The sequence below is a fragment of the Dysidea avara genome, chromosome 1 (assembly GCF_963678975.1).
Source record: "Dysidea avara chromosome 1, odDysAvar1.4, whole genome shotgun sequence".
Taxonomy (NCBI): Eukaryota; Metazoa; Porifera; class Demospongiae; order Dictyoceratida; family Dysideidae; genus Dysidea; species Dysidea avara.
The window spans coordinates 35,877,922-35,899,183 of NC_089272.1; the positions used below are offsets into that span (position 1 = coordinate 35,877,922).

A 21,262-nucleotide genomic window follows, 5' to 3' on the forward strand; every position below is an offset into this window, starting at 1 on the left:
AACCTACCATCACAGCCATTTCTTGGCCGCCACCTTGGATTTTACATCTTTTTTCACCATAGCTAGAGTCTGCAACGCGAAAAATCGATATCCTCCAATCAACTACCTAACTATTGTCATGTGTTAGGCTAAGTGTAACTTGAATAACACCAGCGTGGCAGCCAAGTTTGTCACTTTCTTCTGGTAGAAAACGATACAAATGTCTTAAAATCACGTGATTTTTCGTTGCAGCAGTTCGTAGGGTTCTCCGTATGCCACGATATTCACTCTCAACATTGTTCAAGTAGTCTATCATCAACTCAAAGTATTGGTGGTCTAATTATATTGGTCAGTCTCCGGTGGCAGCACGATATGTGCAGCTTTTTGGCGACAGACAAAATGTTTCTTGCTCTGGAGCACAGGACAAGCAGAGCAGCAACTGCGCCGTGGGTCAGCAATGACCAGTACTAGGTAAAGTACCTGCATGCGGAGTACGGTTATAATTGAAGCTTTTTTGCCATCTGGCTGAGCCATCTATATGCTGAAATTCGGCCAAAACTGACGTGATTTTTGCAAACAAATACCAGAATGGTTGATACATCAGTGAGACAGTCTCCAACAGCAAGGATGTGAAGCTTATAAACACCTAACAATACGGCTATCTCGTCCAGTAAACGCATAGAGCAATCCATTGCATGAAATAGGCACTCACGTGATCGAAATTTAAATCGCGGAAAATACAACCATAATCTATAGAGGATATGCACTGCCGAATGCATTCTAATGAACACGTGATTTTTTCATACGTCATGACGGTGAACGGAATGCGAATCGATTCATTACATGGACGGTAGATCAGTTACGAGCAATTCTTACTAAGTGACATATCCTTCTGCCTAAGAAGTAGTACATCCGGCGAGAAGAAGCTGGCCCGTGGCTTTAGTGGCGAGTTCCAGTTCGAACATTCATTCACTGCCCATACTTTTATATGAGTTTTTCGTGATCTTGTGGTAATCGTTCACGACAACAGAAAGCCTGCTTGTAGCTTAAAAGGCGAGTTATACTTCGAGCCGCATTCACTACCCAGTACTTTTATATGGAATTTTCGTAAATCTTCGATAGTCGTTCACCATCAACTTTTTTTGGAAGCGCCGCGCCGCTGATCATTTTTCGTTCCAATAATATAGCATGCATATCCTCTATTCCAATGACCTTAAAATCACTTGGAATCAAGTGGCAATCAGTTTCAGTGTGCATTAGGTTCAGTATCTCGATTAGCCCAGCAGTCTGAGACTCTCCCTATTATGCCATCACAGCATAAAACACACCTGCACTAGCCCAGACCACGCCCGAGTGAACAATTAACACAAATATTTACGAAAGGAGTACACTGCATGGTTCCTATTCAGAAATGAAAGCGATTTCATGGGTATTTCCGTGATTTGAATTTCGATCACGTGAGTGCCTATTTCATGCATTGGATTGCTTTATGCGTTTACTGGGCGAGATGGCTGTATTGTTAGGTGCTTATAAGCTTCACATCCTTGCTGTTGAAGACTGTCTCACTGATGTATCAACCATTCTGGTATTTGTATGCAAAAATCGCGTCGTTTTAGCCGAATTTCAGCATATAGATGGCTCAGCCAGATGGCTAAAAAGCTTCAATTATAACCGTACTCCGCATGCAGGTAATTTACCTAGTACTGGTCATTGCTGACCCACGGCGCAGTTGCTGCTCTACTTGTCCTGTGCTCCAGAGCAAGAAACATTTTGTCTGTCGCCAAAAAGCTGCACATATCGCGCTGCCACCGGAGACTGACCAATATAATCAGACCAACAATATGATAGACTACTTGAACAATGTTGAGAGTGAATATCGTGGCATACGGAGAACCCTACGAACTGCTGTGACGAAAAATCACGTGATTTTAAGATATTTGTATCGTTTTCTACCAGAAGAAAGTGACAAACTTGGCTGCCACGCTGGTGTTATTCAAGTTACACTTAGCCTAACACATGACAATAGTTAGGTAGTTGATTGAAGGATATCGATTTTTCGCGTTGCGGACCCTACCATAGCCTTTATGAGGGCCGCACACTTTTTTTACAGCTTGGCTGTTTTGGATTAGATTTCACTTCTTTTTGTATTTGTATACCCCAACCCCAAAGCCGGCTTATGGCCGGCTTTGGGACTTTTTTAACCTATCTTTTTTTCTTTACCACAGGAAGAAAAAAAGACGAAGCAGATGTACCTTAAATATTTCTGATTTTATCAGAAAACATAGGCGGAGGAAAGGGGGGGGGGGGGGGGGGGCTAGGGGCTGAAGCCTCCCCCCCCCCCCCCCTCAGAATGATATCACACCGAAATTATCTTTCTTGGAGTGGGGCTGAAAACCGTGATAAAGATCGAGATACTCTAATAGAGCAGTCACTCTAATAAAATAGTCAGTGTGTAGCGAGCTATGTAAGGATTTTTATGTAGTTTATCAGCTAAAAATGGTAGCTGATGAGGTGGAAAGCTCTTGCCAGTTGGTTGTGACCTTTTTTTTTTTTTTTTTGGTCTCACCTTACTAAACTATAGAAATAAGTCTGGGTCAGCCCAGCCCCCCCTCATATCAACTACTTGCTCCGCCGCTGTCAGTAAATGTACAAATTATATATATAATACATATATTTATTACAGAACTTTCCATGGTGGTTTCTTTGTAACTGAACACTCTTCAAGGTAACTTCTTCTAGCTGTTCTGTCTTCAGGGTGATTTATTTGTAGCTGAACTATCAACAAGGTAACTTTTTCTAGCTGTTCTCTCTACAGGGTGATTTGTTTGTAGCTGAATTCTGTAGAGGTGATTTCTTTGCTGCTGCGCTCTTTACAGAATGGTTTCTTTGTAGCTGAACTGTCTACAAGGTATCTTCTTCTAACTGATCTCTCTACAGGGAGATTTGTTTGTAGCTGAACTCTCTACAGGTGATTTGTTTGCAGCTGAACCATCTAGATGATGGTTTCTTTGTGCCTGAACTCTCTACAAGGTAATTTCTTCTAGCTGAACTCTTTACATGGTGGTTTCTTTGTAGCTGAACTCTCTACAAGATAACTTCTTCTAACTGATCTTTCTACAGGGCAATTTGTTTGTGGCAGAATTTTCTACAGGGTGATTTCTTTGCAGCTGAACTCTCTACATGGTGGTTTCTTTGTAGCTGAACTCTCTACAAGGAAATTTCTTCTAGCTGATCTCTCTACAGGGTGATTTGTTTGTAGCTGAATTCTGTACAGGTGATTTGTTTGCAGCTGAGCTCTTTATGGAATGGTTTCTTTGTAGCTGAACTCTTTACAAGGTAACTTCTTCTAACTGAACTCTCTACAGGTAGATTTGTTTGCAGCTGAACTCTCTTCATGATGGTTTCTTTGTAGCTGAACTCTCTACAAGGTAACTTCTTCTAGCTGAACTTCCTACATGGTGGTTTCTTTGTAGCTGAACTCTCTACAAGGTGACTTCTTCTAGCTGATCTTTCTACAGGGTGATTTGTTTGTAGCTGATTTTTTTTACAGGGTGATTTGTTTGCAGCTGAACTCTCTATATGGTGGTTTCTTTGTAGCTGAACTCTCTTCATGATGGTTTCTTTGTAGCTGAACTCTCTACAAGGTAACTTCTTCTAGCTGAACTCCCTACATGGTGGTTTCTTTGTAGCTGAACTCTGTATAGGTGATTTGTTTGCAGCTGAGCTCTTTACAGAATGGTTTCTTTGTAGCTGAACTCTCTACAAGGTAACTTCTTCTAGCTGATGTCTCTACAGGGTCACTAGTTTGTAGCTGAATTCTCTACATGGTGGTTTCTTTGTAACTGAACTCTCTACAAGGTAACTTCTTCTAGCTGATCTCTCTACAGCGTGATTTGTTGTAGCTGAACTATCTACAAGATAACTTCTTATAGCTGATCTCTCTACAGGGTGATTTGTTTGTAGCTGAATTCTGTACTGGTGATTTGTTTGCAGCTGAGCTCTTTACAGAATGGTTTCTTTGTAGCTGAACTATCTACAAAGTAACTTCTTCTAGCTGATGTCTCTACAAGGTCACTAGTTTGTAACTGAACTCTCTACAAGGTAACTTCTTCTAGCTGATCTTTCTACAGGGTGATTTGTTTGTCCCTACAAGGAAACTTCTTCTAGCTGATCTCACTACAAGGAGATTGGTTTGTAGCTGAACTTTCTACAGGTGATTTGTTTGCAGATGAACTCTCCACACCATGGTTTCTTTGTAGCTGAACTCTCTACAAGGTAACTTCTTCTAGCTGATCTCTCTACAGGGTGATTTGTTGTAGCTGAACTATCTACAAAATAACTTCTTATAGCTGATCTTTCTACAGGGTGATTTGTTTGTAGCTGAATTCTGTACAGGTGATTGGTTTGCAGCTGAACTCTCTATATGGTGGTTTCTTTGTAGCTGAACTCTCTACAAGGTGACTTCTTCTAGCTGATCTCTCTACAGGGTGATTTGTTTAACTCTCTTCATGATGGTTTCTTTGTAGTTGAACTCTCTACAAGGTAACTTCTTCTAGCTGAACTCCTTACATGGCTTTGTAGCTGAACTCTGTATAGGTGATTTGTTTGCAGCTGAGCTCTTTATAGAATGGTTTCTTTGTAGCTGAACTCTCTACAAGGTAACTTCTTCTAGCTGATGTCTCTACAGGGTCACTAGTTTGTAGCTGAATTCTCTACATGGTGGTTTCTTTGTAACTGAACTCTCTACAAGGTAACTTCTTCTAGCTGATCTCTCTACAGGGTGATTTGTTGTAGCTGAACTATCTACAAGATAACTTCTTATAGCTGATCTCTCTACAGGGTGATTTGTTTGTAGCTGAATTCTGTACAGGCGATTTGTTTGCAGCTGAGCTCTTTACAGAATGGTTTCTTTGTAGCTGAACTCTCTACAAGGTAACTTCTTCTAACTGAACTCTCTACAGGTAGATTTGTTTACAGCTGAACTCTCTTCATGATGGTTTCTTTGTAGCTGAACTCTCTACAAGGTAACTTCTTCTAGCTGAACTTCCTACATGGTGGTTTCTTTGTAGCTGAACTCTCTACAAGGTGACTTCTTCTAGCTGATCTTTCTACAGGGTGATTTGTTTGTAGCTGATTTTTTTACAGGGTGATTTGTTTGCAGCTGAACTCTCTATATGGTGGTTTCTTTGTAGCTGAACTCTATAAGGTGATTTCTTCTAGCTGAACTATCTCTTTCTATATTGCATGAATTCCCTACAAGGTAACTTCTTCTAGCTGATCTCTCTACAGGGTGAATTGTTTGTGGCTGATCTCTCTACAGGATGACTTGTTTGTAGCAGATCTCTATACAGGTTACTTGTTTCTAGCTGATCTCTTGAATTCTCTTTATGGTGACTGCTCTATCAGGATGACTGCTCTATTAGGATGACTGCTCTATTAGAGTATCTCAATCTCGCACTTGCTACACCAAGTTGGATTTCGTATTATAACTCCGTGGCTTTAAGTCTGATTCTTCTACACTATTGAAGAGCCTTTCTAAGATGATAACTCCATCTGTACAGCGATTTTCAAAGCATTACCCCAGCGGTTTGTCTGGTAGGCGTGGCAAGCAGTCGTTTTTATTAGCTAATCTCGATTGTGTAATTATTACACCCTGTTGGTTTTTTCGTTGTATCTTCCTGGTTTTTAGCTCGATTTCTTTCAAACCACAAAAGGTTTGAGGTTCAATAGTTAACCTATTCACCCACCGATTTTCAGCTTCTTCCCATACGCGGTTTACCCTGTAGGCGTGACAACATGTTGGTGTTATTTTTCGTGAATAATCGCTCATAACTCTCTGCCGGCTTATCGTATTCCAGCCAATGTTGGTACAGAGATCCACCTTTATACCCCCCTTCTGTGTGCCAAATTTCAAGGCGATCGGATATGGAGTTCGCGTTTTATAGCAATTTTTGTAAGTGTGCGAAAAAAGGAAGAAAAATATGAAGAAAAAAAAAAACCCGAAGAAACTAAGCCAATTTTTGAAGTCGCATATCTCGGGAACGCTTGAAGCGATTTCGCTCTAATTTGGAATGTTGAGTGCTGAAGGTGGAGGAAGTGTCCACAGCAAACACCGTCTTGTTTCATCAAGGCAGCACAGAGCTACGGAGGTGCGAAAATTGCATTTTCTTTCTTCCTGTCAATATACTCACGGGTGTTACGCGCCGGCTTCTTGGGCCGCACGACACACTACCGTGTGTCTTGATCTTGATACCTGTGTTATTGCATGCACCATTGCACACCATGAGTCCAGTATTGACCATGCATTTGAGTTGAATGATGTATGCCGGAAGTGAAAACCTCCGGGCTACTTCCCACTCGGACAGCTAGCTACTGACATGGAGAAGAAGAATGCAGGACTTTTATCATCCTATACTGCTTTAAATTAAAATAGTATTAATTTTGTGACTGTGTTCATCGCTGCATATAGCTATGTGATGGAAATTAGTTTCTAGCTACTAATATCCGTAAATCAACTCGGGAAACGAAACTACGCTACCCATTTATATAGTTTCCAGGCTAAATCGGTTGCAGTGATCCGTCACAAAAACTAAGCATTGACCGACCTGTCCACACAATGTCGGGTACACTCGAGGACCAACCAAAATTGATCAAAGTGGTCAGGGGTTGCATGTCACGGTGGCCAACCAATTGCAAGTTTGGGCCGGACCAATTAGTTTAGTCAGGCCGGACCAATTTTGGATGCCAAAATGGTCCGGCCAGACTAAACTTGGTCAACCATTTGCTACAGTCATGATACAGATTTAATCTTTAACACCATAAAAAGTAATGAGTTTTGAATGTAAATTTCATGCTGAGTATCACCTAGATGGTTCTGATATTCCTATACTAGTAAAGCAATTACAAAAAGACCTAGGAGTCCTTATATCTTCAGACCTGACATAGACCTCTCACATTTCTTACATAACCGCTAAAGCATACAAAATATTGGGTTTACTTCGACGGACCTTTGGTAGTTTGCGTAACCCTATGGCTAAGAAAAAGCTCTATTTAACTTTGGTCAGGTCACAGTTATCTTATTGTTCACCAGTTTGGAGGCCTCACCTATCAAAAGACATACTTTTATTAGAACAGGTTCAAAGAAGATCTACCAAATTTATATTAAATGATTACCACTCTTCTTATTTCAATTGCCTAGTTAAACTCCAAATACTGCCACTGATGTACATCTTAGAGCTTTTTGATATTGTATTTTGCTTGAAGTCTTTGAAGTCACCATCTTACTACAGGTCCTACTCGGTCATCAACATTCAACAAGTTAGAGCACAAACTTGCCTTAAACAATGTTACTCGCCATTCATACTTTTACTGACTAGCTTGGCTCTGGAACTCCCTACCCCCAATTGATTGCACCCTTTCTGTTTCATCAAACAAGCAAATAATTTGCAAACACCTATAGAACAATTTTATTCATCATTTCAACCCTGATAATCCCTGTACTTTTTCTTATTTGTGTCCTTGTACGTAATAAATGTGCTTATATAACTCCTGTAATTTTAAATAAGTAATTAAGTAGCTTCTTTTTTTTCCTTTCTTTTTCTGTAAGTAAAGCTTTTTTGTTTTCTGTTTTGTAAGTAGTTAAGTAATTAATCTTATGGCTGGCAGCACAGGTTGCTACCAGACCATCAGCATACACCCATTTCTTTTTGTATCTCCTTCCTTGTGTCACTTTGCCCTTGTACTGTATATACTGTAAAGTCTAATAATAATAATAATAATATGTTTAAAGCTGATTCTATCTTCACAGCTTTGTGGTAACTACAAATTCAGAGCAAGTAATTCCTTTACGCTTCCTGTTCTTAGATATTCAGCTGCAATTGTACAGTGGCCAGTTCATACTCTTAGAATCCTGGACAGACAAACTAGAAAACTGCCTACTCTGTTTCGGGGATTACACCCTAAATCTGATGTTGACCGTTTGTATTTGCCACGCAAATTGGGTGGACGTGGTCTTCTTTCTTGTGAAGATATTGTGCATGAAGAACACTGCAGCTTGTTTCACTTTGTTCAGCAAAGCAGTGATGAACTAACCATTGAAATGAAGAAATCTGGATTGCTTCGTGAGTGTCAAACTGTTAATGAATTTAGATCTGAGAAATTACATGAAAGATTAGAGAGATACAAACATAAACCCCATACATGGGTGCTATGAGAGATAAGATGTTATTATTGCTAAATACCGTAGAAGGGTTCGAACACTGTTGAAATCTGCTCTAAATGGACAAAACTTAGTTTTAGCTATCAGCATGTGGGCTATACCATTGATACGCTACACTGGAGGAATATTAAAATGGTCCCAAGCAGAGCTAAAGCAATTGGGTACAGTATATCTACCAGGAAGTTACTTGCTTTACACAAGTGTTTTAATTTTAATGATGATGTTGATAGGCTTTATGTCCCTAGACAAAAGGGTGGTTGTGGATTACTTTCAGTGGAGGACACAGTGCTACATGAACAGGTTTCCATGCTGAAATATTTAGCTTGCAGCATAGAGCCATTATTGCAAACAGTGTACCAGTGTTCTCATTGTTCTGCTCCATTGGAATCTCCATCCAAATTTAAATCTAATAGAAAGCAAGACCACTTTGAAGCATGGAAAGGAAAACCTTTACATGGACAATTTGTTAGAGAAATTGATGGTTCTGTTGATTACTCACAGCAGTGGAAATGACTGTTTAATAGCAATTTGAATAAAGAATGTGAAGGCCTTATCATGGCAGCCCAGAATCAGGCTATCTCCACCAACTGCATAAAAGTTAACATATTCCACCAGCCAGGCTCTGCTCAGTGTTGTTTGTGTAATCAACATATTGAGTCAGTGGATCATATGTGACCCGGTCTGTGAAAAGGGCTCTTATAGCCTTTCCAATTGCATATATATGGTAACCCATAACTTTACTGGTGAATATGGTACAAGCCTACAATTTGGTCACTCAACAACCCTAACCTGGCAGTAGCTGTGGGTGTAATTACATGGTGATAGCTTTAGTAGATTAGGAGTTATGATTAGCCAAACATGGATAATTGGAAAAGCTATAAGAGCTCTTTTCGCAGACCGGGTCACATATTCTGAGCAGTTGTAGTGTGATTGTCCAGACACACTATAAATGGAGGCATGACAGTGTTGCAAAAATTGTTCATTATGAACTTGCAAAGCAGGGAGGATTTCACATTGTAGACAAATTGTGGCTTCATCATCCCTCACCTGTGTTGGAGAACCCATCTGTGAAACCTTTGTGGGATTTTACTATCCAAACTGATCGTCATTTGCCTCATAACAGGCCTGATATTTTGTATGTTAGCCACGAACATACTACTGCTTTTTAAATTGATGTAGCTGTCCCAGGTGACAGCAGGCTTAGTCAGAAGATTAACGAGAAACGTCAGAAGTATACAGACTTGAAAATTGAGATCCAGAGAATGTGGAATATGCGTGCTGTGGTTGTGCCACTTGTGATTGGTTCCCTAGGATCAATCCCCACGTGTTTGGCCAAGCATCTCCAATCTTTGATCATCTACTATGGAACTTTGATTTCTAAACTACAGAAAAGCGTACTATTGGGTTTCTGCCACATCCTAAGAACATTTATTACAGAACACCCCTGAACTATGGTATAGTTTCAGAATAATTAATTTCTCATGTTGTACATGATGTGTGTTTTACAATAATAACCAAATTTGGTCCGGCCGGACCGGTTTTACCCGGACTGATATTTCCGTGACAGGTCGGGCGCCGCGAGACTAGTACGGAAGGGATTGTGTAACTCGTCTAGTCCATTGGTAATAAAAACCCAAGTATAAGCGCCTATGTTCAAGTTTGAAATAAGCATAGACCTTGGACTGAGTGAGTAGGTAGCTACAAGCATGGCTAAGGCATTTGACAAAGAAAAACTCAAGCCTAAGGGAGCTACCCAAACCTTGTGCGACTACGTGAGACTTATCAAAGTTTGGTTTGACGATCAAAAAGTAAAGAAATCTAAAGCAGACAGGAAGCTGAAGGTTAGCACCTTATCTTTCTTACCTGGTCCTGTTTGTGGTCACATGTTGCCGAGGACTCACATAGCTAGCTACATTGATATATAATTTTTTTGTACGTATTTAGTCATGAATGATGGTTCGCTCTCTCTCACGATTTCTCAGTCTCTCGTATGATCCCTCAGCCTCAGGCCTAGCTATTTCTTTGCTTCTCAACACAACTTGCAGGCTGTGTTAGATCAATGTCAGTATGACCAGCTTTTTCTTTCAGTATTAAACATCCAAGGGCAAGCTCCTCTTACAGGTCTCTCTCACTCATCTGGGACCAGTACTTTATTTTATTTATTTATTTATTTATTTATTTATTGATTAGCAAACACCCAACAGGGTTTTTACGCTAATGTACACGGTACGTACACATAAGTGCCTAGTTTAAGTTACAATAACATACATATTTTAATTGTCTGTATGTGCCTTTCTACTATGACCATTGTGGTAACCATCGATCTTCTTCATTTCCGTTTTCTTATATGCACATTCATCAAAATTATACACTAGTTGTGATTGTCTACCACGCTCTGTCCCAGAGTCATCCGTGGAGTTCTGAAGGAACAACTTGTTTTGTAATGATAACTCTCGCCCTGATGATGTTTATTACCCAGATTTTTTTTGCATGGCCATCCTGCATACTCCAGCATTTCAGGTTTCAGCACTACTGAGGTTTCACACATTTCTTTGTCTCCTCTTCATGTGCTTGAGTAGCTGCTGCAGCTGTGGAGTTGGCAAAGGATGAAAGACATCAAGATGTTGTAGAAGAAGCAGATACCGATTTCCCTTTTCTTGCTTCATAGTTTTGAAACTAATTTAGTTTTAAGTAACAGTACATAGAGTAGCTTGTAGGTGTATTGTGATAACTGATATCACACTTGATACAAGCAATACAGTGGAACCTGTGTAAATGGTCATCTGAATTAAGTTATCATCTTTGTACAATGGCCATATATGGTCACAGGTCCCAGGGATAATGTAAAATATAGCTATGGACTGGAGTATGTACTGAAGACTAACTATAGCTAATAAAATGTTTGAGTTCTTAGCAAAGTACGTATACTGATGAAAGCTGAAACATGCACCAAATCCCACTGTGTGCATGGTGCAGCTAAGAGATAGCCAAGTTAAGAACTGGACTGAGTGACAAATCATCCAAACAACTTCTGAAATATTTCAATGCATCAAAATGCAACAGCAAATTCTGTTGATTGGAAATGGCCTGACTGTTACAGTGGCTAGCTTGGAGCCCATAAGTGCTATATAGCCAGTCTTATAAATTGAGGTACAGATGACTGAATTTGTCAGGCACATGTAAACCAGGTGTGCAAAGGCCAGCTGTGGGCATGTGCCTGGTTGCTGTGCATTATACACTGTAGCAATACACAGTAGCTACTGGATGCAGACATGGAACAAACTGCATACTATCGAATGGTGTGTCAGCAATGTTTTGAAGTTTAATAAAAATTATCCCTTTTGTGGTTTTGTATGCTCTTAAGTGCATTTAATACGCCCAATCTACAAGTATAAGCTCAATTACTCTATACAATGTATAAAGAAGTTAACTGTTGGTACGTTAAGTCTCAAGTGAGTAACTTTCAAAGCATCACTGTCATGGCTGTAAATGAAAATTGTTGACTAGTCTGGTGCTGCCAACCCAATTCTAGGCTTTTACAAGCACCCCAAAAATAGGGTCTGGTCTAGGATATGTAAATGGGTGAAACGGGATCTTTTATACTCAGTCCATAGTCCAATCCACAGTCCAGTCCATGGTCCAGTCTATATAGTCCACAGCCATGCTTTGCATCATCCCAATATTTTCTGTACAAATGTATGTGTTGTGGTCTAACCATGATTATAGCTGCCACCCAAGAATTCGCCATAACTTCAGCTCTCATTTTAGCAGTTGGTGTGCTATTTGGAACAATTAATGGTTTGGTCAGCCAATAATTTGTCACCACAACAACTACAGCATTGTCACCATAAACTTACAATTATCACTCTTCCTGCCATTCAATGAATACTATATAAACTGTATAGGCTCATTGCTTATAAGTATTCAATGGCCATTAGCAGCATTCATAGCAAGTTAATAATTATCATGGTTAGTGTAGTCCCGCTTTAGATTCCTCTACTTCTATAGCACATGCAGTGACTGGAAGGAGGAGCTATAGTGGTGAGTTATAGCTCAAGTCACATTTGCTACTTTTGTACAGGATTTGCAATAGTCATTCACTGTCGGCACACCACATGTGCTTAAACCACCATAAAGCCAAACCACAATCTTTTAGCATTAGCTACAAAGCTGTAGCTATACTGCTAATAGAGTTGTAGTATATGTACGGAAGCTAATTGCAATGGACACTTTTATTAACTAGATGTTAGCTTAGACTGGTTAGCTATCTCAGTATCCACTAGTCACTAGATGGCATCAGGAAATGGTTTAAGCTTGCATGGAAGCACATCCACAGTGAGAAATAAATTATGAAATTGTTAGCTACTATGTTTAAAATCCTACAGTAGCTATCAGAAATAAAAAGCCTGGATGTGCATTTTATCATGTATATTGTATATGTGGATTTTGTTTCTAGAATTGGCAAAAAGGATGGATAGTTATAACTATTGAAAATATACCTGAAAATTCTACACTGAAATACTACAAAACTGAAGAACAATGGCTGACTTCATCAAAAAGCAAAAACATCATTTGTGAGCCACTAAATGACATGATGTTTTTAAGGAAAATTCACCTACCTGGGAGACCTTACATCTTAGCTCTAGTATTCTCATCACATTCACTTTGGCTATCCTTTAAGTCATATACCAGTATGACAATGTGGATGGAAAAATTATCACATATAACAAGTAAGTGTACACATGCCTGTATATTACGTAGCTTATTGCAACATTAGAAGGGGAAAGCAGGAAGCAGTTTTCAATCATCTCTATGACACCATATAAGGATATATCTATAAAAAATCATCTACAATACATGTGGGCACTTTTGTAACCTTACTATGTTTACTATGACATAGCTAGACAGAGGAAACAGCTGCTCTCTGTCTTTGAAGTTATAACTGTTATAGTATCATTGCATGTTGGCTACAATTCAAATGTCTTTTTGACAAATTTAAGTGTGGAATATAGCTCTGCTCTTCCCAAAATCTGATGTACCTGTAATAAAAAGTACAATTTATATTAAGTTTATCAGCTTTTTTCCCTTCCTTAGAGCGTTATTTGGTGCAGCTGGTTAAGAGCACCAACGAAGCAATCAAGCCAGCTACATATTTGTTACAAGTTCATTCAGACAAGATCAATGGATACAGAACTGCTCATAATGATTTAGAAGATGTTGCTTGGAGTTGGGATATATCTACATTTTATGCTTACCGAGTGCACAAACGGTTTATAACAGAAGTTGAGATCATTATTGGAAGGTTAGTTGGTTATGTAGCTAACTGGGTATAGCCAGGAGCTTATAAGCACATTCACTTATGAGTCTCTGGTATAGCTGATGGAATTTACGAATCTATTTCAAGGAAAGTGATTGTCAATGAATAGTACATTGAATCATCAAATTGAAAGTACTTAACAACTTACTGAATTTTAAAGGAATGTATCCTTGTTAGGATTGACAGATTTCCTCTTAAATTATTTACTTACAAAGAATTTTTGAACCACTAAACTGAAGCCACAAAAGTATCCCGTAACTACACATTATAAATGTTAGTTTCCATTCACTGAAGGTTTATTGTTCATGTTCAAAGGAATCAACCAGATATAAGTGCACGCAATATTGCAAATTAATCAATCACACCTTACAATGAATAAAGAACACACATAAGAGTTACTGTACGAGCAAGTGCATCGCATTTCAAATTGCTAAATCAACCAAACTAATAATACCTTTTTATGACTAGAAAGAAATTGACACAAATTTACAGCAGCTCATTCTTCCTTATACTTTCATTTGTCAAACTACAGTGACTGCTGGCATGCAAGTAATCGCAAAAGAGAAATTATCTTATATATAGTTGTACAGTAGTTGCTCCATCTGTTTAAAGGAAGCATAATTATTAAGTGTTATACAAACACATACAATGCTGTTGTGTTCCAGCAAATGTTGGTCAACGATTGTGCTTGAAGAATCATTCTATATCAATTTCCTTCAAGTACTGTATGTACACTATGTAGATTAATGGACCTTGACAGAATGTGAAAATGAAGTACATTTTAACCCCTTTGTGCGTGTGAAGAGACAAATACAGTATAACTGTTATTCAGGAAGAAGTCTGTGGTTTGTGGTGTGCTTGTTTAGTTGGCTACTGTCACTTAGTTACTGGTTTACTTACCAGGAAATAGCCCATTGTCAATAAGACTAAAGTATGCCATGCACTTTTTGGCTTCTTGTATGGGGTGCCTTAAATGATTTCCATAGTTCCAATGTATTTGACATCAGTTTGGATTAGTTGCTAATCTGTATGTTTTGACAGTAGTGATATGTTTTTCAGAGGCTTCTAGAACTACTCTATTAATCGATTGTTGTTGGGATCACTAATAAAGTTAATATGCAATGCTATTTATGACCTGTTAAGCTACAAGCCAAATTGCCCTCTAGAGAGTTCAGCTACAATTAAGAGAGTTCTGCTACAAACTTTACCTGTAGAGAGTTCAGCTACACAGTGTCACATGTCAACATGTAATTATGACAGTCCTTTTTATGTTTCTCTGCCCACTGTATGTTGACTATAGTTTCTAGCTAGTAGGCAGCAGATTACGACTGTGGCGGTGAGTGGACGAGATCATTAATTTCCACATGAAAAGCTCCCCTCCATGGGTCCAGATCGTCTCACCTACACATGATGTACCCAAATCGATCGCACAGCAGAAAGCATCATGATTTTTTAGCAGAACATCTTCATCTTTTATTTATGGCCGTGTTTATTAGTATTTTGTTTTTTGGTGGTGGGTGATTATTTATTAAAGCGGTTTTATTTGTATTCTTTTTTATTTGAGTTTGGGGAACCTTCCCTCGGGTTCAATATGATCAATTGATGGGTTTATTGTGGAAAGCTTATTTACCCTTAAGTCCAGCTTATTTAAGTTTAGTGTTCGGGATTTTAGTTGGGTTGGTTTAATAGAAATTCCAATTCATCAATTTTATGAGTCTATTCTTGAATCATAAAACAAACACTTTAGAGAGCTCCATTTAGTAGCTATAGTGAATAACGCTTGGAGCGACGTGGTGCAGTCCATAGGAAGGCGGTGTGCCACACGTCGTGACATTTTCAAAAATATTTATTTGAAATGTTTGCAAGTTGATATTTTTCAAAAATTTAGTCATTCGAAAATTACCCATTATACGGTAGCACTGGAACCACTGATGAAGGTAATATGCAGTGATATAGATGACCTCTCAATTATGACATCATTTGTGTGCAAGTTGTCTTTAGGAGTTAAAACAGCTAAAAGAAGAGCTCTTTGTAAGATAGGCACTTTGTGGTAAAGTTTTAAAATGATTTCTGGCCTTGTAGTCATTATCAAGTGCTATATTGCTTCAGCATCTAAGCAAACCTATGATTCATGTCTGATAGCATTGATAGTGGTGTTTCCCTTAATCTAACCATCAAGTCTTTAAGTTTAATTGATGGTTTCTTTGTACTATTGTTTCAGGTAGGATTCCTTATTATCCTATTCTTTGTCTTCTCTGCTTTCTAGAATGCATGCACAAATGATGTCATCTGTGAACAATTATTTCTACTGCTGCATATTTTCATCATGCTTCATACAGTATTATGAACTACCAACATGGACTGTTTTAAAGAGCAGTCTAAAAGTTGTTAAAGCTCCTTCTATACATACCAATATGCCACAGTAATATGTGTAGAAAGAGAGTGCTAAAGTACACTGTAGCCATAGTTTCGCACTTGATTAATAGAAGGTATCCCACAGAAGCCATAAACTATTTGCATACCTTGGTTGTTTATTGAGAATGACTATATTTAACTTTTAACTACAAGGCAGTTTTGGTACCCATTTGTGTGAATTTTCATGGGCTTCTTTATGGTGTAAATTTGGCTTATTGCACTGGTGAGTTATTGGCAATTAAAATTACCATATACTCAGAAATTTTTGCAGTATGTATAATTTCATGGTTATGTGCTTTGTCAGGATTTTCATTTTAATTTTTTTGTTTTTTTTATTTCATGGATCACTGTTACTTGATTCAAAGATTTTTGTTTTCAACCACACACAGCTACAAAGGGTCTGGGTTGATTTTTACTTCAAGCATCATACAGATAGCTGAAGCACATCTGAACCAAGTAGCACAATAGCGGCAAACTCTGTGTAAAAGTCTTGCAGAAATAGCCTCTATCATTGAGCCATACCCAATTTATTATCAGGAATGAGTGATGTTGTTTGTATATGTGGTGTCCATATATGCCTACAAACAGTATCACACACCAGAAGCCACACTAATCTATCAATAAGGTGAGTTGGAATTTGTAGGATGCACATAATTTCACAGTGGCTTTACTAACTGTGAGAACCATGAAAATTACTCACCATGAAAATTTCCAGGTATACGGCATGGTCTTATCAGTTATTTGCAAGTATCTAGTCTAGAAATTCTGGTTTTAAGTATTCAAAATGTGGTAACTCAACAATGGGACGCTAATAACATGTGCCAATTTTTCACTTGTTTTATACCAATTCCTTCCCTATAGAGCATCCACTAAGCAAGTAGATAAGAGCCAAGTTTCCTATCATTTTAAATGGTTTTTATGAGGTTGACTGTATCAGGCAAGCTCCAACATAGTTAGTAGGTAGGACAGTGAGGAGATGGCAAGTGAGACTGCAACAGCTGAGATATACCTAATGGTTTACCTAAAGGTGAAATTTGAAATCTTGCTGTTATGTTTGCTTAAACCTTGCATGCCTCACCTACTATCAGTGTGCTATCTTCATGTGTGTATAAAGCTGGCTTCAATTTGTACCACATGTATATACTGTACCTTATGTTCACAGTTTATTGCTAATATTGCCCCACAAGCTACATATGGCAAGTAGGAAAATCAGTAATAGATATTGCTATTCAATAATAATTTTCCTAAGAAATTTGAATATTAAGGGGTGCAATGGTATGAAGCTCTTAACTTGAAAAAATGGTATAGTGAGTAGTTGAATGTTGTAAAAATTATCCCATTCATCTACAAAGAGGAGAACATTCAAGAGGTATCAGACTATCATTATTCCTCATGCATGGGGAATTTGATGGATCAGGTAGCTACTGTACTGTACATCAGTGCTAGGGCAAATGCCACCCTACCCCCCTCCAGCACATGCAGTTTGTTCTTGCTTCATGTTACTAGTATATAGCACATACGTAGTACAGTTTTTGTTTAGAGTTACAAGAGCTTTACCGTATACTGTTTTCATTCTACTATGCATGCATTCTGGCTTTTTTAACTGCTGTAGCATTGTTGAGTAGATCCCAAACTCCTTCTTGTAATATTTTCTGTAAAGTAACAAAATTTACTCAGAGCTGTAAACTTAACCACACAATCTTATCACAAAGCTGAATTCTTCAAGTTTGTTATTTTATTCCAGCAAATGCTGCTGACTTTGCTGTCTCTTGACTATTCGAGAATTGTCTTGTATTAATTTATTTTGATTTACGCATGGTTTATTAGTTTTTTAGTGGTGACTATTCACAGATATTGCTACCTTTTAAACAAATGGGATATCTAAAGCCATGTAATTCACTTGTTTTTACTCATACTTTTTATAATGGGCTTCACAGCGCTACTGAATGTTTTTGGTAACTGGCTGGTGTATTGGGAATGATTAAGGAAAACCACCAGTCCAGGAATCAGCTACACCATAAAATTTAAATATGAATACACTGGTTGTAAATATCAGGGGTATATAAGCAAACTTTTGAAATGAAGGGGTTAAGAAGGATGGTTTGTAACTGGTATATTTGCAGTGTGCTCAACATTTGTTATCTAGGGAGCATGCCCTCACAGTATATTTGTAAAGTTAGCTTGCTAAAGTAATTGAATTTGGTTATAAGTACTTTATTTGAAAATGCATCTGAATATTTTAGTTTGGTGCAATACTGCTCTATTAGAGTAGCTGATCTTAAAGGTGGAAGGGCTAAACCTCTAAGAAGAGGGACTCTCAGCCCCCCTGTTGCTATGCCTATGTTACATATATGTGTATTACAATATGTATTAGGTATCATAATAGTAACAATTACTGTATACATAAGATATGTACATAGGATTGTCAATAACAACATTGTTATATTATATAGTGATTCTGACCTGGATGGACATTTCCATTTTATTGGCCCAGAATTAGAGTGTGTTTGCAAGTGCATAGTGGATAGTGCTACTAGTCAAGACAGTTGTCAAAAAGGTTAGGCTAGGTGTACAGTACATAGCTATGCATGTTTTTTAATCCAAAAAGGGGTCTTCCACATAAGGGGCGTCAGAGTAAAATTGAAAGTGGTAAGGCTCAGTCTGGGACATGCCCCCAGGAAAAAGTTTAAATTGCACATTAATTTTAGAGATGCCATTTGGAGGCACTCTTTGGGCTGTAGCACTGTGTGCAAGTGTTCAATGGAGCCAGACTGACCAAATAAACACCTCCATAATACTGTTTAGCTCCTAACTTTATCATTTGAGCCTATTAATAAACAGTATGGAGTGTTTCCAAAGCAGCTATAAAGAGAAACAAATCCTTAGCTAGTATATATAACGATAATTATTTTTAGTGGCGCTTAATACGGACGAAGTCAACTCTAGCTGTTCTGAGTGAAAGACAGGTTAGATAGGTCCATCATTACTATTAAATTAATGCCAAGTATTATATGTTAACTACTTTTAGTTTTAGCTTCATCAAGTTTAATTTTTTATTTCACTGAGCCAAAAAGTGGTGAGGCTCTGGCCTCACTGGTCGCACCTACTCTGACACCCTCAGGGGCGTAGGGAGCGGGGGGTTCAGGAACCCCCCCTGTAAAATTTAGACGTCTGCAAGCAGGATCCTAACACACCATTTAGTGTGGCAGGACAAAATGAGTGAGCAATATAGTGTAATGGCACAGCACAACAATTGATAAAACTTACATTCATCTCTCAGGGAAGGATTTACAGAGGTAACATGAGCCCTCTTCAAAACTTGTTAAAAAGATCGATATACTCTAATAGAGCAGTCAGGTATATACTCTAATAGAGCAGTCAGGTATACTCTAATAGAACATGCATGTAAATATCCATGTCCATATGAAGTTTTTCAGACATTCCAACATTAAATGCAAAACTTAGCATGACCTTATACTGCTATAGCTTTGGTATGCAGTGTTTAAAGATATAGAGCTCCAGTAATTTATCACTTGTGTTATGCAAAATGAATTCATGCTATATATGCATATTTGTATAGTTATATTGTTTGATCGTCATTTGTATCAGTGGATTCATGGCTCCTATACCACAGTGAGATATAACCATCACTTACAGATTACTTGCTATATGTGTCTCTATGTGTTATGCTGTCTGCTTCCACTAGGTGACTTTATCTAGTACTACAGTACCTTCATCACAGGGCCACTTAATGCATCATAATTAATGTACTTTTTGCATAAAATATAGCGATTTGCTGAGTTTTGATTTATTAAAATATTGAAAGTCTCTCAGCGGCTGGGGGCTGCGCCCCCAGACCCCTGCTTCTAGTAACTCAATGCTGGTGCTGGAACCCCCCTTCAAAAAATCCTGGCTACGCCCCTGACCCTTGTTCCACACACATCCAATTCAATAAACTTGGAAGACCATAACTCTGTGTGCAAGAAAGATACAAGCCTGACATTTTCACCATCCATTCACCTATGTTGGTGCTTACTATTGACAAACTTTCAGGGCAATATCTTTTTCCAATCTGAAGCTATGAATTGTCAAAGTTGGTAAAATGGATGTGTGTGGAAGACCCCTTTTTGCAAATCCGGTCACATAAAATTATGATAAATGTTTTTGATGAAATATGGCATTGCTTAGTTGATGTCACAGCTAGTATACATACACCGTGATACACGGTACATGGAGCATGGAAAACATACAGTAATTACGTATTATATGCATTTACAAAGTGATGTGTTTGTACATACATGAGTGTGCATACACCTTCACTAAATTGTTGTAGCATATTTTATTTATTTGATAGATACATCACTTCAGGATGTAATGATTACTATGGGAAGCCACCTTTCAATAGACTCCAACCCGTGTTATATGGCACCATCACGTTCACCTAGTCCATTCTCAGAATCTGATGATGCCTACGTTAATGATGGTGATGATGAAGATCTAACACTTTTGAAGAAAGTGGTGCCGTTCTCCAAAGCAGATGAGTATATTGAATCAAGATCATCATATCTAGAACATGATTATGAGTGTATGGACAGTGAAGATGATGAATATGTCAATGATGATTTACACATAGTGTGTGCTTGACTTAATACTTGCATTGCTAACTATGTGTTGAGTTGTTCACTACTATATAACAGGTAATATGCATAAGAAACATGTCAGAGTTCAGTTTAAAAAAAGTCACCCAGTAGAGAGATCAGCTAGAAACAAGTCACCACTCTCCACTGTTACAATAATTCAACAGTGTACAAATAATTTGTGTACTGTCATAATGTACAGTGATGCATTGTAAAAAACTGCAATTGCACAATTCTGTTGACACTTGCCTAGAAAAAATTTTAATCATCAAGCCACCAATGGTCTATGGATAGACTATTTCCTGCTTTCAACAAAGGTTTGATGTTAATTGACAGTTCAAGACTTTTATTACATTTACAGGATTTCAGTAGGGTTCTCACCAGTCCGTAGTGTGATAGTAGCCTATAGAAACCCAATGATTGCTGCTTATATAAGTACACTGAAGTTGAGTATATATCTACGTGTATGTATTAGTTCATACATGTATTTATTCTAAGTATGCACATATCATATATATAACGGAACTTCCAGAGTACTTCCAAAGTGATGCTACAAGCATCTGCAATATAGTCCATTCTGCCATACAGTGGTTACAGCAGTGAGAGCATTAATGAGGAAAGAATTGATTAATATTGGACAACTTGCTTTATAGTTGTTTAATAGGATAAGAAGTTACTACTGGAAGTACAGGTCTT

General features: G+C 38.2%; 1 protein-coding gene across 1 annotated transcript; it reads left to right on the forward strand.

The window, feature by feature from the left end:
* Positions 1-9,835: 9,835 nt before the first annotated feature.
* Positions 9,836-20,671, forward strand: LOC136263644 (uncharacterized). The gene is made up of 5 exons (XM_066058287.1): positions 9,836-10,038; positions 12,654-12,927; positions 13,292-13,499; positions 18,383-18,486; positions 20,284-20,671. The coding sequence occupies exons 1-5, from the start codon at positions 9,904-9,906 to the stop codon at positions 20,571-20,573; spliced, it is 1,011 nt and encodes a 336-aa protein (XP_065914359.1). The 5' UTR covers positions 9,836-9,903; the 3' UTR covers positions 20,574-20,671.
* The last annotated feature ends 591 nt before the right edge of the window (positions 20,672-21,262 follow it).

Coding starts and splice junctions, on each gene's coding strand:
- LOC136263644 (XM_066058287.1), top strand. CDS start 9,904: ATGGCTAAGGCATTTGACAAAGAAAAACTCAAGCCTAAGGGAGCTACC. Junction 10,039..12,653: donor AAGCAGACAGGAAGCTGAAG/GTTAGCACCTTA, acceptor TTTTGTTTCTAG/AATTGGCAAAAAGGATGGAT. Junction 12,928..13,291: donor AAAATTATCACATATAACAA/GTAAGTGTACAC, acceptor TCCCTTCCTTAG/AGCGTTATTTGGTGCAGCTG.